Consider the following 22330-nt stretch of genomic DNA (forward strand, 5'->3'; position numbering starts at 1 on the left):
AGCTCAAAAAGCCACGTTCTAACTTGCGATATGTTAGCCGTTGAGAAATTTAAATCTATGTCATAATTACAAGATACCCTCGTACTTTTCCCTTTTTGACCCAAGGCCCCTTCCCAAATTCAAATCCGAAACACCGCCAAACGTCCATTTTCCAAAATCTAAAATCCAATCTCCACCGTCTATCTTCCACTTCAATTTCAAAACCCACCCCCAAAAACCTTTCACCAAAAACCCAGAGAAGAAGCAGAGAATAATAATACATTTACTCTACCAAAATCTTCCAAGATCTGACATGAAACCCTAAGTTCTTTCTTCTTTTTTTTGAGGAAACAATTGCAGGGAATCGATCTCGGATTCTGTTTTTCACTTCCACTTTCAGGTACGCACTTTGAATCATAATTGCATTTTTTGATCTTTTTTAACGCTTTTGTTTTTTGCATTGATTTTACCAGAATGTTGAGAGATTTCAAATTCTTGAGGCGAAACTCGAGCAAGAACGAGGAAATCGAGAATGTACCAGTGAACCCTAGCGACTCACTAGCTTCTCAACCGAGCAATGATGGTTCAAGTAGAGCTCCTCTCAACACGATTCAAGATCCAACGCCAAACCCTAAATCAGAACCAGATGAAAGCATTCGAAGCCGAGTCGATAAAACCCCTACTAAGCCCAAACCTAAACTCCCTGATTCGACTTTGCCACTTAAAACCCCAGATAAACATGGATTTTTGTCGAAAAAGAGGTTTGGTTGGGCGAAGAATGAGGCGGTGGAATCTGATTTGCGAAATGGGGGGATGACGAATATGACGCCAAGGGTGAGTAGGGGAATAGGGAGGGCCAATTCTAGTTGTTATTCGGAAAGCAATTCGACACAGAGTACGCCGTCGAAGAGCGTAAGTAAGCCTCCGGCTTCGGGTTTTAGGAGCAAATTTGATGGGAATGGAGGGATGCGTGGAGGGAATTTCGCTGCATTGTATAAAGGAGTGCCTAGTTCTTCTTCTTGTGGTCCGCCTACTGTTGTGAATACTGTTGAAGTTCCTCACTTTGACCTTAAAGAAGACCCGTCTTTTTGGATGGATCACAATGTACAGGTAAAAGCATTCTAAAATCCACTTTTTATTCAGTTATATCTAATTTTTGTGATATAATATATAGAAATGGGAAAGAATGTTGTGTTAATTGCACAAATTTATTGTTTATTGTGATGGTTGAGGATAATTCTGGACTAATATGCTATCTCTGGTGATGATTCTTAAAACTTACATAGGTTCTTATTCGTGTCCGTCCTCTCAATGGCATGGAGAAGAGCACACATGGCTATAACAGATGTTTAAAACAAGAAAATTCTCAAAGCATTGCTTGGATTGGGCAACCAGAAACTAAATTCACGTTTGATCATGTGGCATGTGAGACAGTAGATCAGGTTTGGTTAAAGGCAAATTAACATTTGTATGTAGAAAGATTTTGCTTTCCTGTAATCTGTATGTTCACACATTTGGATTTGCAGGAAATGCTTTTTCGGATGGCTGGTCTGCCAATGGTGGAAAATTGCTTATCTGGCTATAACAGCTGTATGTTTGCCTATGGCCAGGTACTTTCTTGAAGTTTAGGATTTTTTGATATCATTTTTCTTTTCATTGGTAATGCAAAACAGGAATTGGTTACCTTTCTTCATTCATTTAGGCAACATGAAGTAGCTAGTAGTAATGTTACGACATGTATGGCTTGTTGGATGAGAAAAATATACGTGCAGCAGCTGACTTTGTTTCTTGTATCTGTTGCTTTGATGTGATATTTATTAGCTTACTTAACAAAACTGCTACATTGGTGTTGGATATTTTAATCTGTGGTGTTCAAGTATAGAGCACATGTTCCCTAAAAGTTTGTTTATATCCAAAATGATGTGACGATAATGTGGCACACTTGCCCAGGTACTCTTGCTTAAGTGTCAATACAATGGAGTTTCAAACTTGTAGTTGTTTACATGCTAAAACTCCTACGAGAACTAGGATTGTTCTTGGCAGCCCCCCTACCTTGTCAAAAGGGAAAACAAAGAAAAGTCAAAACTTAGTCTTGTCTGAAGGAAAGTCATTTTGTTTGTTATGTAGTATTTGTTGCTCCTTGCAAATTGTGAAAGGATATGCAACCATGCATCAATTACTACCATTCTATTATGAGACATATATAGGACAGTTAGAGATATCCTGCAATAGTATAGGAAGTTTGGAATGGATTGTTTAATTCAACTCTAATAACTTAAAGCAATGATGCAACAAAACGTTTTATCCCCTTCTTCTAAACTTGATCAGTTAGCTTGACATCACTGGGTTTGGAAATGCAGACAGGAAGTGGAAAGACCTATACGATGCTTGGTGAGATTGAAGATTTGGAAGTCAAGCCAAGTCCACAACGGGGAATGACACCACGGATATTTGAGTTTTTGTTTGCTAGAATTCAAGCTGTAATTGTCTCTCTTCCGAAGTTCTTGCCAGTCACTTTTGGTTTAATACAATAAGCTTGGAAACCATGGTCATGAATAATCTCTGTCTCTTTTTATTACAGGAAGAGGAAATCCGAAGGGATGAGAAGTTAAAATACAATTGCAAGTGCTCTTTCCTTGAGATTTATAATGAACAAATAACAGATCTTCTTGATCCCTCTGCTACCAATTTGCTTGTAAGTTTATTCCTTTCTTATTTCTGTCATTCATATCTTTCAGCTATTTTTCATTTGTCCATTCTTAATGTGTAGCTGAGGGAAGATGTTAAGAAAGGGGTGTACGTGGAAAATCTCTCTGAATTTGAAGTTCAGACAGTGGGTGATATTTTGAAGCTTTTAACCCAGGTTACAATTTTTATCAATACTTTGGGTAGTAGGAAACTGCTGCTTGCTCTCTCTGTCCATTGGAAAAATAATCTCTTTCCATTGTATATATATTCTTGTTTTAAATCACTGTTCTTTTGGTGCATAGGGCTCTTTAAATAGGAAAGTTGCAGCGACAAATATGAATAGGGAGAGCAGTCGTTCACATAGTGTTTTTACATGTGTAATTGAGAGCAGGTGGGAAAAGGATTCCACAACTAATTTGCGGTTTGCAAGATTAAACCTGGTTGATCTTGCCGGTTCGGAAAGGTGAGATACACACTGGGGTGTTGAGCTATATATATATTTTAGTTTGTATTTGTGTAATGAGATTCCTGTCTTTTTGATATTCTACCATAGGCAGAAAACTTCTGGTGCTGAGGGTGAGCGTTTAAAGGAAGCAGCTAGCATAAACAAATCTTTGTCAACGCTAGGGTACTTAAACCCTTTCCAATTTCTTCAACAAATATTGAGGCTTTTTAATTTATTGTTTTGCTTTACTTTTAGTCTTGGTAGTCAAAATTATAAGAACATATTGTCATTTGCAGTCATGTAATTATGATTCTTGTGGATGTGGCTCATGGAAAGACACGGCATGTTCCTTATAGAGACTCAAAGCTCACATTTCTTCTTCAGGCCAGTTTCTGATTTTCTTTTTTCTTCTCATTTACTGCATTGCTTTTACTTGTTATGATGTAACATTTTACATTAAATATAATACAGGATTCACTTGGTGGAAATTCAAAAACAATGATAATTGCTAATGTCAGCCCTTCTGTCTGGTTGGTTTCTATTCGTGACACCTTTTGAAGCATTTCAACTTGGGACACAACTAACTATGATGATTCTGACCAACCTCTTACGTTTTATTTTTCTGCAGCTGTGCAACTGAAACCCTGAACACTCTAAAGTTTGCTCAGCGAGCAAAATTAATTCAAAACAATGTGAGTTTATTCCTATTGTATTTTTAGTTTTCTTACATATTGTATAAACGTACTTAAGTTTTTCATTATTAAATTTTCTCCTGTCAATGGTGTAGGCTGTGGTGAATGAAGATTCCACAGGAGATGTCATTGCACTACAAAACCAGATACGACTTCTAAAGGTGTTGTGCATTCATAATAATTTATAATCTTCTAAATTCATGTGAATTGAATAATCTGTAATGTAAACTGATTTTCTTGAACAGGAAGAGCTTGGTGCTCTTAAATGTCAGAATGTATACCGATCTCTGTCATTTGGTCCAACAATCAGTGGTACAATGCAATTAGAAGAAAATCCTTCTGATGATATCACATATGAAGTGGGTCAACAACAAGTTGATGATTTACTTGGATATGAATCCAGAAGCATTGTGAGAATGTCCAGTAAGCAGGTAGCTGGGTTATGCTGCAATGGTGATTTTTGTTTCTTTAATGGAGTGTCAAACTAAGTGTATTAACATTATGATCTCTTTTGAACTTTTCTGAAAATTGTGCAGTTAAAATCTTTGGAGACAACACTTGCTGGTGCTTTGAGAAGGGAGCAAATGGCAGAAACTTGTATCAAGAAGCTTGAAGCAGAGATTGAACAATTGAATCGTTTGGTAATTTTTTTCTGTCGTTTCCCTCCTAACTTCTGACTTTGTTCCATTTTAAACTGTTGTCTTAATTTTTTAACACTAATTACTTCACAGGTTCGTCAAAGAGAGGAAGACACTAGAAGCTCTAAAATGATGCTTAGGTTTCGGGAAGACAAGATTCAAAGAATGGAGTCACTTGTTCGTGGCTCATTACCTGCGGATTCTTTTTTATTCGAAGAGAATAAAGCACTCTCAGAAGAGATTCAGTTACTTCAAGCTAAAGTTGATAAAAATCCTGAAGTAACTCGTTTTGCTTTGGAGAATATAAGACTTTTAGACCAACTTAGAAGGTAGATTCTGAAAACAGATGACAGTGTCAATATTCTACCTGTTATTTTGCTATTTTTTCTCATTACGGCACTTGTAGATTTCAAGAATTCTACGAAGAAGGAGAAAAGGAGATACTCTTAGAGGAATTATCCAAACTGCGGGATCAGGTATTTCTAATTCTGGCTTAAAATCTTGTTATTCTTCCATTGGATTTCTGTTTTGGAGAGTGTATGATTCTGGCCTTCTATATGCAGCTCCTTCAATTTCTTGATGGAAAGTCTAAGCAGCATAGCTACCCAAGCTCAGATGATCAGTTGCAGGTCTCTATACACTGCTTATTATAATATTTAATAGTTTTGTCACCCAAACTTATTTGGTTTGAGAAACTATGAGGGGAAGGATAAGTTATTCTTTTTACATTAGTCTTTCTAGAATGGAAATGAAGGCCTAAAAGTTTATGAATATTGGCTACCTTGGATTTATTTATTTTTTCTTCTAATGCAGGAGGTTGTTCGCATCAGCAAAGAAAATAACTCTCTACAGTTAGAGGTTGGTTTGTCTTTGTTAGGCAGAAATATACATTTAACATTAGTCTTTGGGAATTATATGTCATTCTTTTTTCATTGTTTCAGTTGAAAAGCACTCTCAATGAGTTAGAAGAATGCAGGGACAACCTTAATTCTTGTTTAGAGGACAAAGCAAAACTTAGTAGGTCAGATGATCTGGTCTTCTTTTCAGCTAAAATTGGGCTTTCTTTATTTGAAGATTGAAATGATTAGTTGTTGCAGGCATTTTCTTGCTTTCTAAGGTGAATTTTTCTTGCATCTTTTGCAGAGAAATTAACGATTTACGTACTATGTTAAATAGCCTCAAGTCTTCAGCTTGTCATCAAGATGGCAACATCAAGACCATAAAGGTACTATTAGTTTTGCTATTTTTGTTGTTTTAGCTCATGGGATCTCAATTACTATGGAAAAAAACACATAGAGATACTGAGATTGTTGATTTAAGGACACTTGAATGGAATTAATCAATACCTATGTTCCTAAAAATATGGTTATATTTGACCAGCCATTTGTTTCCTTTTTGATTTTGCAATCTGCCAGCTAACGAGAGGAACTAAACATCAATTTCAGGGTTCAGATCGAAATGGGGATCTGAAGGAGATGAATCCTATTCAGGCAATGAAAAATGCGGAGCAAATTATGGATTTGCAGTTGGAATTGGATATACTGAAGATTATTCTTCAAGAAGAGAAAACAACTCATGACGAAGTTGAAGAAAGGGCAAAGTGCTTGGCTAGAGATCTTGAGATAGCACAAGGCAAGCTTTTGCTGCTGAGCAAACAAGTTGAAGATGCAAATGGTGAACTAAAAGAGGCAAAGTCTGTAATTGAAGCACTTGAGTCCCAGCAAATTTTGTCAATCAATGAGATGGAGGACCTGAGGAAAAGCAATAGTCATTTTGTGAAGCTTTTGAGTGAACAAGAAGTTGAAATTGTTGCCTTGAAAGAGCAACTTTCCAGTAGAGCGTTTAGAGATCACCCACCTCCTGAAAAGATTGAGAGTGAAGACTCTGCCCTCCAGCAGAAACTGAAGAGGATGCATGCCTCTCTTGAGAAGGCCAAGAAAATGAATATGTGGTACCAAAGTGATCGTGCTTATTTGGCATCTAACGAAGAAGAAATGGATGAAACTCGTCGGCAGGCTGAAGCTGAAACTGCTGAGGTGATTGTCTGTTTGCAGGAAGAACTTACTATTCTTCAGCAGCAAGTCCAAGATTGTCATTTGAAAGAGATGGAGGCTCAAAAAGGTGCCACCATTTTAGAAACTGAGTTGAAGGAGTTGCAAGAAAAGGCATATATGTTGACTGAAGATAATAAACAGTTACATGAAAGGCTTGAAATGAAAGAGATGGAGGCTCAAAAAGGTGCCACCATTTTAGAAACTGAGTTGAAGGAGTTGCAAGAAAAGGCATATATGTTGACTGAAGATAATAAACAGTTACATGAAAGGCTTGAAATGAAAGATGGGGAACTAAGAACATTATCAGAAGAGTGGGAACTTCTGGCTTCTGAGATTGAAAATATTCTTGCTGATGGTCATGAGGAACTTGTTGATGCCTATGATCAACTTGATCTCATTTCCAGTTCATTTCCACAGAGAAGGATTTGGATTTCTGAGCAAGTTGGTAGGGTGGTCAGAATACTCTCAGAAAAGGAATTATTGATTGAAGAACTTGGCAGATGCCTAGAGGATGCAACAGATAAAAGAAGTGAGCTGGAGTGCATGCTGAAGTCTTTGAGAGGTGCTGCACTGGTTATTAATGAAGCACAGCAGCAAGAATGCAATGAAAAAGAGAAAGCAATTGTTCTACTGAAGTCAGAACTGGATGCGAAAACATTCATTATAACAAAGCTGGAGGACAGAATGAAGATGGCTGAAGATGACCTAAGAAATGCATCTGTTTGTGCAACAGTTGCTTTTGTACTTGTGAATAGATTAGCAGAGGCAAACCTTAATCATCTCAATGCATTGAAGGATAAGGACATATGCCTTGCAGAATCAGCAGAGATGATCTTGAGTAAGGACTCTATTCTCATTGATCAAGCTGCCATGATTGAAGAAGCTGAAAAACAGATTTGTTCCCTTCAAAGTGAGGTTGCAAAGTCAGAGGAAGCCTGTGCTGAATTTGGGCAGAGGCTTTTGGAGGAGGAGCAGCGTGCTGCTGCTATGAAACAAAAGCTTGAAGATATGGAAGAGAATGACATTTTGAAGACACACGAGAAGCTGTCTGAGCTAAGAACTGGTGTATCCACACTCAGGGCTCATGTAGGCATGTATAGAGATTGTGGGAGAAGTCCTGAAAGAAGTGTCAGAGAAAGACTTTATACCTCTGATGATGGCAGTGATGAAAGACGGGTAAGCTAATGCTCTTGGTTTCTGATAGACAGCTTATTCGATGCAGATATTCACTTTTTTGTTGTAGTTATTCTTTGAAAAGGGTGATCGATTTTTTGCTACACCTGGATGTTGTTGCAGTCAAATGTAGGGACAGATGACAAGGACTTGCACTCTGTTCAGGAGCTGGAAACTGATATATCTGATTGTTCCTTTAAAGTTGGAGAGAGTCTGCATGGATCTCCATGTAATGAGAAACGTATGGGGTTTAGAAAAACTTGCATGAATGTGTGTGACAGAGAAGTGACCATTATTCTTCTGAAAAAGGAAATAAAATCAGCCATGGAAAGCTTAAAAGAGGTTCAAGCTGAGATGGGCGAAATACGGGATGAAAAAGAGGAGATCCAGTTGTCTGAGAAACAGAGCAAGGAAAGCCTAAGGTGCCTCACAACACACGTTATTGCTCTGGAAGCAACAATGAATGAATTCGGAAAGCTGTGTGAACTCAAGATTGGAGCTGTCAATCGTAAGATAAATACATTTGAGCAATCCATGCAAGAAATAAGAACTCATTGGTGCCAGACAAAAGAGGTAACCTGTTAAATTTATTTAAACATCCATTTTTTAAAACCATGGAAAAACTTTTCTGGTGTTTTGTCTGGTTTGTCCATGTCATTATTTGCACATACAAAAGAGAGGCACTTACAAATAATGACATGGACAAACTTTTCTATTTTGGTGGGTTTGTCCATGTCATTATTTACAAGACTTTTTATTCCCAATTCAGCTAACAAACATGCACTTTGGCAGACAATAATATAAGTAGGTGTTGATATGGCTCGGTTTAAATTAAGTAAGTGTTGAATGGTTGAGCTGAACAAAAAGAAAAAGGCTTAATTAAGTGCTTAAATACAGCCGGACTGCTAGTTTGGCCAAAGAACATGTGAGCTCATCAGACAATATTATAACAGATTCCTACATTGCTTTTACCCTTATAAACTAGAAGCAAAGTATATTTAGTTTTTATCAATATTTTGCCTTATATTTTCCTTTTACAATCTTGTTGCTCAGTTTTTTGAACTTGAAGTTGGTGATGCAAAGATGATTGCAACTCAGAAAGCTGCAGAGGCTTCTTGTATTCTTGCTAAATTTGAGGAGGCACAAGATACCATAACAGAAGCAGATATTATGATCAATGGGCTCATGATTGCTAATGAAACCATGAAGCTTGATATTAAAAGGCAGAAGCAAGTGGAAGCCACGCTAGTTAATGAGAAGGATGCACTAGTTAATCAGGTGCAAAGCTTGCAATCCATTAATATTGTGAAGGATCAGCAACTTGAAAACCTAGAAGAGCAGTTTGGCTCAAGTTTGACAGAAACAACGTACCTGGTTTCTGAACTGGAGGGTCTCATGACTGAGTTGCAAACTGCTTTCTCTCAGAATGTCAAGGCTGTAGCTTGTGATTGCCATTGCCTCAAGTCTCTGCTGTTTGATTCCGTGAAGCTTGCACGGTCATGGCTTGAAGATGTGTGGTCAGAGATTATTGTGAAGGACTGTGCTGTCTCAGTGCTTCACCTGTGTCATATGGGAATTTTGTTGGAAACCTTGACAGGGCTGAATGCGGAGAATGGTTTGCTTCAGCATGGCTTGTCTGAGTCAAATGCTGTTATAGCTGATTTGAGGGAGCGCAATTCCAAGTCAAGAAGAGAGCTTGAAATGTGTAGACTTATTAAAGGAAAGCTTCTAGCTGATATCAAGAATAGTTTTGATCGAATATCAAAGAAGGAAGAGGAAACTGGTGAGCTTAGTGTAAAATTAGTCACATTTGAGAAAAAGATTTCTGATTTACAGGTTCAAGAGGAAGTTATGTTGCAAAGGTCTAACTATATGGGATCTCAGCTCACAGTTCTAATGAAGGAATTGGATTTGAGTAACACAAATTTTGTAGCTTCCCTTCTTGATCAAAAGCAACTGCTCAAAGATAAAGACGAGCTTCTCAAATCTCAGACCGAGATTTCTATGGTAGACTTGTGGACGAAAGACTTTGAGTCTCTTATTTTGGCATGTGAGATGGAACAAATGGTTGTTCAATTAGCTGATTCTAAAAAAGAGCTTACCAATGCGTATGCTGTCCTTGATGGTTTGGAGAAAGAAATGATTCTTTCAAAAGTAGATTCATATTTGAAAGAACAGGTCTTGGTGGAGTGGGAAATTGAGTTGTCTTTTACACAAGAAAAACTTGAAGAATTGAAAAGTGAGTTAAGAAAGTTGAAGAAAGAAAACTGTTTACTTCTCCAGGATTTGGAGGAGAAAAGATCTGATCTTGAATCCTCTGTAAGTTGCCTTGACGCATCTAATCTGGAAATTCACCAGTTGAAAGAAAAAACTTTTTCGTTGGAGACTTGCATTACCGGTCTACAAACTGAGCTAGAGCTGAAAGCTGTTGAATTGAAGGAAGTCCAACATTCTCAATCTATCATCATGGAGGATTTAGGTCTGAAAAGTCATGATTTGCAAATTTCTGTTGAGAGAGTAAATACTTTGATGGAAGAGAAAGCTCTCTTGAGCAAGAAACTTAGATCTCTTGAGAAAAATGAGCTTACAGCCTTCAACAAGTCAGCCTTGAATGCTGCAAAATGTGTTGATTCAGTGGAAACTACAGATATGACACATAGTAGGTTATTTAGCACAGTGAATAAAGGTGTTACAGTTGCTGATAAAATGTTTCAGGAGTTGCATGATAATGCGAAGAGGATATCCAATTTCGTAGAAGAGTTTGAGTACTTAGAGCATCATGCCAACAAGCTGGAATCTGAAAACATGACTCTCCAGGCAGAGTTATCAAGGAAGGATGAGGTTTTGAAAGGTCTATTATTTGATCTCAGCTTATTACAAGAGTCTGCTTCTAATACTAAGGATCAAAAAGATGAAATTGAGGAAATGGTTTCTTCTTTGGAGGCTTTAGAAGATGACCTTGCTGTAAAATCTAGTGAACTTAATGAGGCTGTTAGTCATAGTCAAATGCTTGAAGTACAGCTGCAAGAAAAGCTAGACATGATCTCCAACCTTCAGTTGGATATTTCAAATGAACGTGAGTCTTTCAAACTTCTTTGCTCTGAAAATCAAGAGTTGAGAGCTCATTTTGAGGATGCCTTAGCTGCAAAAAGTTCTCTTGAAGTTGAATTAAGAGAGAGAAAGAGGATCATTGAGAGCTTGGAGGTGGAACTCTCAGAAATGAGTAATTCCCTTTCCCAAATGAATGATACCGTAGAGTCCATGAGTAGCACTTTAAATGAATTTGCTGGTGAAAGAGATCAGCTTCACATGGAGGTGCTTAGCTTGGAAGAACAGCTTGGAAAGGCACATGCTGATGTTAAACAAAGTGAAGCTATTGCTATGGAAGCTGAAATGGTATCGTCTAGTTTAACACTGTATAAAATAGTATCCCTTTCTTCTGTTTAATTTAATTTATGTCTTATAATTGTGTCCATTAAATTTGATGATAGATGGCTGAATCAAGCAAGAGCTATGCTGAAGACAAGGACGCTGAGGTGAAGCTATTAGAGAGATCTGTTGAAGAGCTAGAATGTACTATAAATGTACTGGAAAACAAGGTGAGATTTTGCAGTGTGATAAAGCTGCATGAAAGCACTACTTCTATGATAACCATGTTTAACAAATCCCAACTGGTGTTAGGTTGACATTATCAAAGGAGAAGCTGAACGTCAACGATTAGAAAGAGAGGAGCTAGAATTAGAGCTTCATGCTGTAAAAAATCAGATGCAGAATGTTAAAAATGCTGATGCTGACATGAAAAGGTTTGGCAATATTCCTCTGATCTATTTTACAGTGGCGATAACCTTTCTAAATGATGATAATGGTTTTAATTGGCAATATATGATTTCTTTCTATCTGCAGGTGTTTAGACGAGAAGAAGAAAGATCTTCAACAAGCCTTGGATCACATACAAATTCTTGAAAGAGATATATCTGACAAGGATAAAGAGGTCAAAACTTTCTGTTGAACTGTGTAACTTTGTTTTTAGCTTATAATGCTGAGAAATGCAATTTTTCTAAAACAACCTTGAAGCCTTTGGTTTTTCCTTTCCAAGGTGGGTGCAGTGTTATTGATATGTTTCTGATATTGTTCAACAGATTGCCCAATGCAAAACACATATTTCTGAATTAAATTTGCATGCAGAAGCCCAGGCGAAGGAGTATAAGCAGAAGGTATGCCAATGGATATTGATTGGATTAGGCAGTTCTGCTGCATTTTTGCTAGCCTACGTAGGATTAGAGTATATGTTCTTTTTCCTTGATTTTCTAACCTTTTGAAAAACTATAAAAATTGGAAACAGTTCAAGGCATTGGAAGCCATGGCTGAACAAGTTAAACCTGAAGGCTACTTTAACCATGCCCAAAGTCATTCATCGAACAAGTTAGAAAAAAATGTGGCAAAGTCTAGAGGCTCTGGTTCCCCGTTTAAATGCATTGGTTTGGGCTTGGCACAACAAGTAAAATCTGAGAAGGATGAGGATCTTACTGCTGCAATGCTGCGCATTGAAGAATTAGAATCCTTAGCAGCAAATCGACAGAAGGAGGTAGGCTTTTATCACATGGATGTTCATTCTACAGCTTCTTATAGACTTTGGACTCGCTAGTTACTTTGTTTAAACATGTTCTTTTCCTCAGATATTTGCTCTCAATGCAAGATTGGCAGCTGCTGAGAGCATGACCCATGATGTAATTCGAGATTTACTGGGAGTCAAATTGGATATGACCAATTATGTGGTAACCAAATTTTCTATATCCATCATTTTAATTATGGCAAGTATAAGCATATGTTGATTTAGGATCAAAGAAAAAATTACTTTTCCTCATGGGAAAAAAAAAATAGTACCCCCTGCCCCCCTCCCCCCCCCCCCCCCCCCCCCCCAAAAAAAAAAAAAAGTCATACATACAGTTACGGTTGGATTTGTCTATCTTATGATTCTCTTCTTTTGAATGTAGTCACTGTTGGATAATCAGCAAGTGCAGAAAATAGCAGAGAAGGCTAGACTTAATAGTTTAGAATCTCAAGTGAAGGTATGGTTAGCTTGGATATATTGAATTTATATTGCCTATTATGTGTTCTGATTTATTTGAATTATGTAATATGTACAGGAGCATGAGGTTGTCAAGCTTAAGCAGCAACTCAATGAATTTGTTGAGGAGAGGCGAGGGTGAGATTAGCAGCTTCTAAGCTAAAGCTCTTTTTGGTTATTTTTTATGTTACTCGGACTTGGGGGTAAGTGTTGGATACGGGTATGTGTCCGACACGGGTACGTTCAAATTTTTTTTAAGTTTTTCCATATATTTGGAGGGTCGGATCTCCAAAGCCATATCCATAGGATATATGTCAGACATGGGTATTTCAAGGAAAACGAAGAGTCGGAGCAACAAAGGTTTTTTTCAGTTATCTATTTCATATTTTAACTATGCTCATTTTTGCTGCACATTTTCTGTTGACAGGTGGCTTGAGGAAATCGATAGAAAACAGGCTGAGGTGGTAGCTGCTCAAATAGCATTGGAGAAGCTTCGTCAGAGAGACCAATTGCTCAAAACTGAAAATGAAATGCTCAAGGTTAAAGTCTTAAAACCGATCTATTTAATCAAGTAGTAGATTTAGTTAGTGCTTGTATAGGGTTTGTGACTGATTTTTTTCAACTGCTTGAACCTTGGCTTTTGGACCTAACTCCCTACCGTATATGTAGACGGAGAATGTAAATTACAAGAAGAAAGTAATGGAACTTGAAGGAGAAGTAAAGAAGCTGTCTGGCCAGCAAAACCTCCAACAGCGAATTCATCATCATGCCAAAATTAAGGCAAGATTTTACATTTTCTTTTTGCTACTAAATTTGGGTGATGTTTATTATTGAACTTGGTCTTAAGTTTAAAGACTTCCTCTCCTCCAAATCAATGCCAAGTTGCCAACTCTGATCTGTCTTTCTTTTTTTCTTTTCTTCCTTGAATGATGCAATAGGAGGAAAACAACATGCTAAAAATTCAAAATGAAGACCTCGGTGCCAAACTGCGGCGGACAGAAGTTGTCCTTTCACGTGTCAGGGAAGAGCTTGCTCATTACCGTGCTTCTATTGGGAAAAATCCTCACATTAATTTTGACGAGGAGCAACGTTTGAATAATAAACTAAGGGTAACAGTCCACAGAGCTATTTCTTCGTAGGCTTCAACACATTTGCACAAGTATAACCGTCTATAAATCTGTTACAGGAATCTGATGATGACCGGGTGCAGTTAGCACAGAAGTTATTGGGATTGTGTACAAGTGTTTTAAAGGTACGTGAACAGTGATTGACCCCTTAGGTTTCTCAGGAATTTTACTGGTCTCATTTGAACCCAAACTTTCAGGCTGCTGGTATAACAAAACCTGTTTCTGACATCTGCCCTGCGGCCGCTGAAGAGGCACTTGAGCACCTCAAAAACAAAGTCATCTCACTTGAACAAGAATTGCAAAGTTTGACCCTCAAGGTAAATAACTCCGACACACAAGACACATGATTTTCCTGGGTCCCGTTTGTATGCTAAATTCTAAGTGTGTAATTACATATACATATACATACACATTTTTCTCAGCTTTTCTGTTAAACTAGCAATCTTTTGAAGAAGTAAACTGACAAACCGACAAACTCTTTTGCAGAATAGAGTTACCAGTGAAAGAAACAGATTGTCAGAACTAATGCCCCAGACTTCACCAGTAAGCTCAAGAACAGATGAAAACTGTCATACTCCGAAAAGGGTACCCCAAGCTCCATTTCTTTCTACATTAGATCGATAGGAGGATGCAATAGTAAGCATTTTGCTAACAAATCCAGGCTCATTGAGATGTACATTAATTTTTTTTTATATACTTGTATAATATTCCTTGTAAATAATGTTTCTGCCGAAATGCAAGTCGGAAGCTGCAGCAAGTTACGACCCAAACAGAAATCAAATTTAGCTTTCAATGTATATTATATAATTTATTCGATGAAAAAACATTTTCCATTACTTTCCACTAATTTTTAATTGAACTCTACCTTTTTATTTATTATTATATATCTAATTAATTTTTTAAGTAAATATGGCAAGGTTTTAATTTCACCAATATCTAAGCACTGACGTATGTGAAAGACCCTTGATTCCTCAATTAGAACTAGCACTGTTTAATTTAAAGATTGGTCAATTTCTGTGTTCGCGATGTCTCGAGAGCGTGAGTTGCGACTGGGAGTTGGCTGCTCGAATCAAGTCCGTTGGACTCCGCACGTGCTCTCTTTTAGTTTCCCCACGTCACGAGGTTGCACGGAGTTTTCCATGGACACTCGACATACAGTTACGAACAAGGCAAGACAAAACAAAACCCTTTTGCATCTAGGGTTTTGGGAATTTATTTTGGTTCTCTAATAATTCAAGCATCATCTTTTTCACTTGGAACAATTTGAGACCAACTTTTTATTTATTCTTTCCAAACAAACCCAGATTTTACAATCGGCAGTAAGTGTGCAATCTCCTATATAATCCAAACATGATCACATTTTGTCTATTAAAGCTTAACTTTTTCATTTTTTGAATTTGGTGGTGCAGAATTTGATTACAAAATGAGCACTGCAACTTTCAGTTCAATTTGTTGCAATCAAGGATATTTATGGAAGGTTTGTTTTCAAACGAAAGCTCATTGTTTGGTTCCCCAGGAAATGCTAGAAAAGAAACAAAATCAAAGTTCTTAGTTTCAAGATACTTGAATTTTTGGTGTTAATTTATCTTTTTTTCCCAAAACCTAACTTTGGGTGTTCAAAACTTCAGGAGGAAGGAAAGATTTCAAAACTGAAGAATCGAAATGAAAAAGTGAGGCTCAATGTAGGCGGAGCCTCAGCCTTAACTACAAAATGTATGCAATCTTCACAACAGAACAAAAAGGAAGTTCGCATTGGTCTTCTGGGTGCTAGTGGTTATACTGGAGCTGAGGTTTGAAATTTCTTATATTTACACTATATCTTTAGCTTTGAGGTTTTTGTTATGTGCTATTTATCTCTATGTTAATTGCTAACTGGTAGCATAAAAATTGATTCTATTTTATGTATTTGTTTATTTTCTCACAGATTGTTCGGCTCTTAGCAAACCATCCATACTTTGGCATTACGCTGATGACTGCTGATAGAAAAGCAGGCCAATCAATGGGCTCAGTGTTTCCGCATTTGATAACACAAGTAAGCAAGAACTCTTCCTATGTTCCGACAATGAACTTTAATTTTGGGGCTAGAGTGAATTTTGTCATCGCAATATATTGAATTGTAAATTTTAAAAGTAGTGGCTATGCCTACTATCTAAGGCTGGTCAAGTATGTCATTGTTGTGTCTCTTTTGGATGGTGATTGAGTCCATTTGTTTTTTGCAGAATCTGCCAACTATGGTTTCGGTTAAGGATGCAGACTTCTCTAACGTGGATGCTGTGTTCTGTTGTTTGCCTCATGGAACTACACAGGTGCTCTGTACCTTCATAACCTGACAAACCTTATCTTCCTTACTTCAAAATAGTCTTCTTATCATAGTGAATTTTGTTAATTTAAATATTTTCAGGAAATCATCAAAGGCCTCCCCCGCCATTTGAAGATCGTTGATCTTTCTGCGGTATTGTTTTTTATTCTTTTAAAGATCTGTTTGCATGCCTGGTGTATGGTTGTCTGCTCATGTAATGTGTTATGCAATAATTTCAGGACTTTCGGCTGAGAGATATTGATGAATATGAGGAATGGTATGGTCAGCCCCATAGTGCACCAGAATTGCAGGTTTTCTTTTATTTAATAAAATACATATAATCCTTTAATTTTTACTGCTGCAAAGGTTGTTGTACCTACTCATATATGACTTCAAGTTCCAGTGGGAAGATTTCTGTTTAGCACCTCAGATTTCCTATACTTCACTGGACCTTGTTGTTGAGAATGAGCTCTGGTTATATTTTATTCTGCCAACCTATCTTGTAACTGATTGATTTTTCTATCCTTTACCCAGTTGTTTTTTGAGAAAGGGTGTCATATGCTATTGTTTTTGACATTTCCATTGAGAGTTTTTGTTTTGCTTTTCTCGATATTACTTTTTATGTTAACTGGTTAGTTTTCACCTTAATCCAGAAAGAAGCTGTGTATGGCTTGACAGAGATTTTAAGGGAGGAAGTGAAAAGTGCACGTCTAGTTGCTAATCCTGGTTGTTATCCAACATCTATTCAGCTTCCACTTGTTCCCTTGATAAAGGTTGTGTCCATTTTCTTGTGTTTTAAGTTGTTTTATGTCACACGTTTATTCACTTGAGTAGCTGATGTTTAAATTTTTGTTGATATAGATGCTTTATGAATGATGCATGTAATATGTGTACCCATTTTGATAATCTTTTTTGCTTGATTGCTGTACCACTGATGCTATGCCCATGTGAATTTATCATTAGTTAATAATATTAGACATCCAATATTTTACTGATTTGCCTTTAACTTGCAGGCTAAACTCATTGAACACAGAAATATCATTATTGATTCAAAATCTGGTGTGAGTGGAGCAGGTTGGTTTTCTCCTTCTTTTATATCTTCATACACATTTTTAACAACAGTTTCTGTATGTTGCTGCATTTCTTTGTAGCAATTCTGATCTAGATTACCTTTTGCAGGACGTGGAGCCAAGGAAGCAAATTTATACTCTGAAATAGCTGAAGGAATATATTCTTACGGTGTTACAAGACATCGCCATGGTGAGTATGTGGAATCCTATGCATCTTGATTTTGGGGTCTACTTAGTTGTCTTCATCTCGTAATTAAGGTAGATGGACCCTGACCTGTTTAAATTTGTTATATTCTTATTGTTGTTGTATTCTTTTTGCCTAATTTGGAAATGATAATGGTACTTCATCTATTGATGGAACTATGCTAGATGGAATATCTGGTTTTAATGCAACTCTGGAGGCCTAAGTTATTACAGTGTTAATATTTGTTCTGTTTTCATTGCAGCCCCAGAAATTGAACAGGGACTATCTGATGCTGCACATTCAAAAATAACTGTTAGTTTCACACCACACCTAATGCCAATGGTAAGATTTGTAATAAGCTGAGTTTTAGTATTAATAGCTTTCTATTCTCTTTCCTTTCAAAGGAATTAAGAACATGTGACTCTCTTTTCCTTGATTGTCATATCAGACCCGTGGAATGCAATCAACAATATATGTGGAAATGTCTCAAGGAGTGACAATTGAGGATTTATATGAGCAATTAAGAAAATATTATGAGGTACATCTTATCTAACATAATTGGTTTTATACTTTGTTTTATTTGTCAGGTATATCTTATTTTATTGTAGGGTTCTAAATGGTTACAGGTTGCATGTGGGCTTGTGCCTGCTATACCTGCTAGTCTATATGACTCTTGTTTGTTCATCTCAGTGGTGTTTGGGTCTTAAATACTAATTTTACTTTATTTTTTTCTCTTTTTGGCAGGATGAAGAATTTGTAAAATTGTTAGACAAGGGAGTTGTTCCTCATACTCATAATGTTCGAGGTTCTAACTATTGTTTTATGAATGTCTTTCCTGATCGAATCCCTGGAAGGGCAATAATCATATCAGTTGTATGTATTAACCTTCAGCATATGCACATCCTATGCAAAATATTATAGTGTCCTCTCATTGTTTTCTGAGCTCTTAAAACCTGTTCTGCAGATTGATAATCTTGTGAAGGGAGCTTCTGGTCAAGCACTTCAAAATCTTAACATAATGCTAGGTTATCCAGAAAATACAGGGCTTCTCTACCAGCCCTTGTTTCCGTGACATATTCTTCCTTTTTTCCCTTCTGAAGTAAGTTTATTACTTCACTTTCTGTTTCTATTGTGGTCATATTCAAGTAATAAACATGCAAAATTTGGCACCAGCTTTCGAGTTCTTTAGCTTAAATGCCTGATTTAATTGGTTCTTGCAGGTGGCCGTGAAGTGGGATAGTGAAATTGAAAAGGCTTCCATCCTGTTTTGAAGGTCTCCAGAATCCTGAGCAAGTAGAATAAAAGAGTCTTTGGTTGAAGATGCAGTCCAAGTTTTGTTGGAAATCAGTAGTTAGTTGCTAAAATGGGCTAAATTCCTCTGTTGTACCATAGAAAATAAGATGATTTTGTATCTATGGAAGGCCCCAATTTCCATCTTTGCTTTCTCCAATAAATCAATAATTGTGTTGCAGTAAAAAAAAAAAATGAAAGCCTGATTTGCCAAAAGCCTTGGTATGAATTAGCATTGGCTTTTGATAATCTGATTCTAGTGTTCTCTTGGGAAAATAATTAACTTTTATTTCCTTGCAAGTATACCTAACTCCATTTTCAACCCTCTGGACATTGCCAAAGCAAACAATACTAATTAGAGAGATAATAAGGCCACCTGAACAGATTGAAAAATAAGTATCATTGATGAGTAGCCCAATTGTTCTTTCCTCCATTTGGACATTGATCTTTTTCATGTCGGTTTTTGTGAATATTCCGTAATTGCCACTGTTTATCCGTAGACATCAAAATCTAACCCGATCCGAGGCAAGATTCACGGTTGCGTAAAATAGCCGTGGCACTAGCAGATCCTGGCTCCACCCCTTAAACCCTTCATCAACAGAAACGCTTCTCCGCTCTAAGCTCTAAGAAAAGGAAAGAGTTCCAACTATCAAAAGTTTCGATCTTATCCCTCCCAGACCCAGTCTTCCACGACAATTTCAACAATGTCGTTTTGGTGCAATTCATGAAAAACCCATTTTCAAGGCGTTTAGCATAAATCTCTGAAAAGGGTCTTTGAGATTATCGAATATGGCAACAACCAATCCATGTTCCTCTCACTTGTTATCTGCTTCTACCCATTTCCATGGCTTCCCTAAAATGTCTCTTAAAATTCATTCTCCTTTTCTTCATAAGCTCAAGGTAAAGCTTTTCTCTTGCTCCTTTTTCTCCTGTATACGTTGGGTAGACAACGCTTTTCATTTTGAATTTGGGGTTTGCGTTTTGTTTTTAATTGGATTTATTATTTGTGGGTTTATGCTCTTTATGTTTCTACATTACAAATGTTTGGCTAATGAAAAAATAGATTTTGGAAATGGGTCTTGAATTGCCTAATTATAAAGCCGTAATCTTAGTTGTAATATGCGATGCAGCTTCATTTATTTTTGGGGATGAAGTGTCTAATTGTATTCAATGTTCTATGGTAGCTTCACGTTCATTCATTCCATTAGCCTTCTTTAATCCCTTGTTACTTTGTATTCTGTTAGTCTTAATCCTGACGAAACGGGCTCCTTTAATACTGCTTTTTGTTATTCCTCTTATATTAAGCTTTGGCCGCTTAAGGTGGCGCCCCATGCCTTCATCTGACTATGTTCATAGGAGAGAGAAGAAGGTTCCAGGATTTTATAATAGGTTGTTATTAGATAGGTGGTTGTGGGATTCTTAGTAAGTCGGAAGCAGCATAAAAATGATATGTGTACCGCACATGTTTTGTTCTGCTCAAATAAGAGAAGTATTTCAGTTCTTAAATTAGTTTCGACAATCACTTTAGGGACTTATTTGTGGCATTGTTAAATCTTCTTTTGTCCTTTGAGGTATACCTCTTCTTAGTTGCCGGATATGAATTCCTTTTTGCTTGATTTTGTTTGGCGAATCTGCTTGTAAAGTTTCATTCTGTAATCTGTGTAATAAGAAGCAAGTACTATGTTCTTCTTTAAAAGTATAATTGTTCATTTGAATGTGTGCAAAATTCATGCATCCTCTCTTTTATGAACGGGATTATCTGCAACAATATTCTCCATTTAGCTGGAAGTGATCTTTATTTATCTATTTTTGATCCAAGGGAATAAGACAGTGATGTTTGGTCTTCAAGGTCAATGGGTTGCTTATTATTGTGTTTTTGCCTATTTTTTCTTATCTTCTAGAGATTATTATTTATTTTTTTGTTGTGCTTTTATTTTTAGCAGGATTCATCTCAGTATCTTGAAGCACACAGATGTAGTTTGACTATGAAACAAAATCAAGTCATTTGGAGTACTAAAACAAGTATCTGTTCTGCAATAAATATGGCGACAGGTCAATCAGGTGATCCTGAAAAAATAAATTTTGACCATGTAATAGAAAAGGCAAGAAGATTGTGGGACAGTTCTCCTCTGCCGGTGAAGAGATTCCCCTGGAACAGAGTTTTGGAGAACTTTGTTCAACTCATACTTGATCTTATATTGGCAGTTGTCAAATATTTAAGTGTACCTTTACTGGCAGTGTCCTCCCTTAGTGAGATGTCCTACTGTGCACATGAAAAGAAGTTGACAATTATCCCTGTTCCCCTACTCATTGGCTTTGTACTCATGGGGGTTTTGAAAGAAACTGCATTGGAACTTTCTCCTCTTCTCAAGGTAAGTATTTTTGTCACTAATGAATAAAAGATGTTGGGAATCTACATCATAATATGCTTGGTGTTTCTGGTAAATTTGAGTTATGGCAGATGTTCCTCACAGCATCCCCCCATTGTGCTCCCCATAGAATTCAGCACATAGAGAAATAAATGTCTGGACAAGTTTGTTGTTGTAACATTTGAATAGAATTTATTGAAGTATAGATATTATCCAAAATGTCAGCACATAACAATTTGTTGATCATTTGACTTGATTTTCAGGATGCAGAAGTTCCCTGGCACCTAATAGCAATTGTAATAATCTTTACATTGATCAAATTGCCAGGCCCATATTACCCCTATTGGGGGCGCATTTTCATTCCACACTTTGCAAATGGGGCACTATTGAGGACCCTATGGTTTATGTTTTTGTGGCATAGAAGACCCAAAAATATATCAGGAGCTGTGCTGCCGAATAGTTTGGTAAATTCAAGTGAGTCTGAAACTGAATAGGCTGTAATCTGAACAGGTAAAAGTGCTTGGACCTGATATCCATGTCTGTCACTTAGAAAATGAATGGTAGTTTGTGCAGTTGACTTTTGGTTTTAATCTTATCACATGATAGCCAGGTGTAGGGATAATCGAATTTGTCCCTCTGAAAACAACCGGTAAATGTCAGATATGTTTTTAATTGATCATTTACTGAAGTCTAATTGTGAAGTTGGTTATTTGCATTTCTACCAACATTTTTTTTTATTTTCTGTAACTATGTAGTAATCAAGATTCACTTTCAAAATTACCAAGGTCATATATTCACTTCTTGATGGCATTGCTAATATCTCCCATTTTATAACAGGTGGCATTCTGAGTCTGAGAAAAAACTGGCGAGAGCAGGCTGTTTAGGAGAATTTTATCAAAATTGGAGAAGGCTCCGGCTGGGAGATCAGACAAGCTGGTGCTTAGGATGTTTGGCTTGAAACTTTGAACACCAATGCCATTTTTGTATTTTCCTTAATTCAACCTTGAGTTTTTGAGAGAGACTGGAAAACTAGCACGCCCTATGATCTTGTGGCCAGGACAGAATATCACGAGGATATGGTCCTAGCTATGGTTAAAAGCTTGTATGCATTGATAGTTTCGACAAGTGTTTCATACATCAATTACCGTTTTAGTCTTTGTGGGAAACTAGGCCATATATGGAAAATAGATATGTTACTTTGTCTCTTGGACAAGAAAGGAAGCTCATGCTCAAACATACATACCAAATTAAGGT

At 37.0% G+C, this 22330-nt stretch overlaps 3 protein-coding genes across 4 annotated transcripts; all 3 read left to right on the top strand.

Annotated features, from left to right (window-relative positions):
- Positions 1-231: 231 nt before the first annotated feature.
- POK2 (phragmoplast orienting kinesin 2) lies at positions 232-14700 on the top strand. The gene is made up of 38 exons (XM_007042275.3): positions 232-379; positions 453-1089; positions 1266-1421; positions 1506-1589; positions 2340-2459; positions 2561-2674; positions 2750-2842; positions 2970-3130; positions 3221-3295; positions 3409-3496; positions 3584-3642; positions 3741-3804; positions 3900-3965; positions 4050-4235; positions 4341-4445; positions 4536-4771; positions 4849-4918; positions 5006-5071; positions 5256-5300; positions 5384-5463; positions 5586-5667; positions 5888-7672; positions 7793-8242; positions 8723-11065; positions 11161-11268; positions 11351-11472; positions 11573-11660; positions 11809-11883; positions 12012-12254; positions 12346-12444; positions 12664-12738; positions 12817-12875; positions 13165-13276; positions 13407-13517; positions 13676-13846; positions 13924-13989; positions 14062-14181; positions 14351-14700. Exons 2-38 carry the CDS (start codon positions 454-456, stop codon positions 14486-14488), a joined length of 8751 nt encoding a protein of 2916 aa, XP_007042337.3. The 5' UTR covers positions 232-379; position 453; the 3' UTR covers positions 14489-14700.
- A 344-nt stretch (positions 14701-15044) lies between these two features.
- LOC18607878 (Putative N-acetyl-gamma-glutamyl-phosphate reductase) lies at positions 15045-18923 on the top strand. Its single transcript, XM_007042279.3, has 15 exons — positions 15045-15183; positions 15274-15341; positions 15493-15654; positions 15789-15896; positions 16084-16170; positions 16266-16316; positions 16403-16474; positions 16817-16936; positions 17177-17237; positions 17343-17423; positions 17680-17759; positions 17866-17955; positions 18162-18290; positions 18382-18516; positions 18638-18923. Exons 2-14 carry the CDS (start codon positions 15288-15290, stop codon positions 18487-18489), a joined length of 1203 nt encoding a protein of 400 aa, XP_007042341.3. The 5' UTR covers positions 15045-15183; positions 15274-15287; the 3' UTR covers positions 18490-18516; positions 18638-18923.
- Positions 18924-19176: 253 nt separating this feature from the next.
- On the top strand, positions 19177-22279 carry EMB1273 (embryo defective 1273). Of its 2 annotated transcripts, none has more exons than XM_018115864.2 (4): positions 19177-19607; positions 20648-21079; positions 21340-21586; positions 21914-22279. In XM_018115864.2, the coding sequence occupies exons 1-3, from the start codon at positions 19497-19499 to the stop codon at positions 21568-21570; spliced, it is 774 nt and encodes a 257-aa protein (XP_017971353.2). In that variant the 5' UTR covers positions 19177-19496; the 3' UTR covers positions 21571-21586; positions 21914-22279. The 2 variants fall into 2 exon arrangements, with proteins under 2 accessions (XP_017971353.2, XP_007042342.2); XM_007042280.3 differs by having other exon boundaries at positions 19182-19607; positions 20651-21079.
- The last annotated feature ends 51 nt before the right edge of the window (positions 22280-22330 follow it).

This window comes from Theobroma cacao, chromosome 2 (genome assembly GCF_053813885.1).
Source record: "Theobroma cacao isolate CCN51 chromosome 2, ASM5381388v1, whole genome shotgun sequence".
Classification (NCBI taxonomy): domain Eukaryota; kingdom Viridiplantae; phylum Streptophyta; class Magnoliopsida; order Malvales; family Malvaceae; genus Theobroma; species Theobroma cacao.

Excerpts from the sequence above, each read along its gene's own strand:
- LOC18607878 (XM_007042279.3), top strand. The coding sequence starts at position 15,288 with ATGAGCACTGCAACTTTCAGTTCAATTTGTTGCAATCAAGGATATTTA. Across the intron at positions 16,937-17,176 it reads CACTTGTTCCCTTGATAAAG|GCTAAACTCATTGAACACAG; the intron begins GTTGTGTCCATT and ends TTTAACTTGCAG. Across the intron at positions 17,238-17,342 it reads ATCTGGTGTGAGTGGAGCAG|GACGTGGAGCCAAGGAAGCA; the intron begins GTTGGTTTTCTC and ends TACCTTTTGCAG.
- POK2 (XM_007042275.3), top strand. The coding sequence starts at position 454 with ATGTTGAGAGATTTCAAATTCTTGAGGCGAAACTCGAGCAAGAACGAG. Across the intron at positions 3,497-3,583 it reads AGCTCACATTTCTTCTTCAG|GATTCACTTGGTGGAAATTC; the intron begins GCCAGTTTCTGA and ends AATATAATACAG. Across the intron at positions 5,668-5,887 it reads GCAACATCAAGACCATAAAG|GGTTCAGATCGAAATGGGGA; the intron begins GTACTATTAGTT and ends CATCAATTTCAG.
- EMB1273 (XM_018115864.2), top strand. The coding sequence starts at position 19,497 with ATGGCAACAACCAATCCATGTTCCTCTCACTTGTTATCTGCTTCTACC. Across the intron at positions 19,608-20,647 it reads CTTTTCTTCATAAGCTCAAG|CAGGATTCATCTCAGTATCT; the intron begins GTAAAGCTTTTC and ends TTTTATTTTTAG. Across the intron at positions 21,080-21,339 it reads AACTTTCTCCTCTTCTCAAG|GATGCAGAAGTTCCCTGGCA; the intron begins GTAAGTATTTTT and ends CTTGATTTTCAG.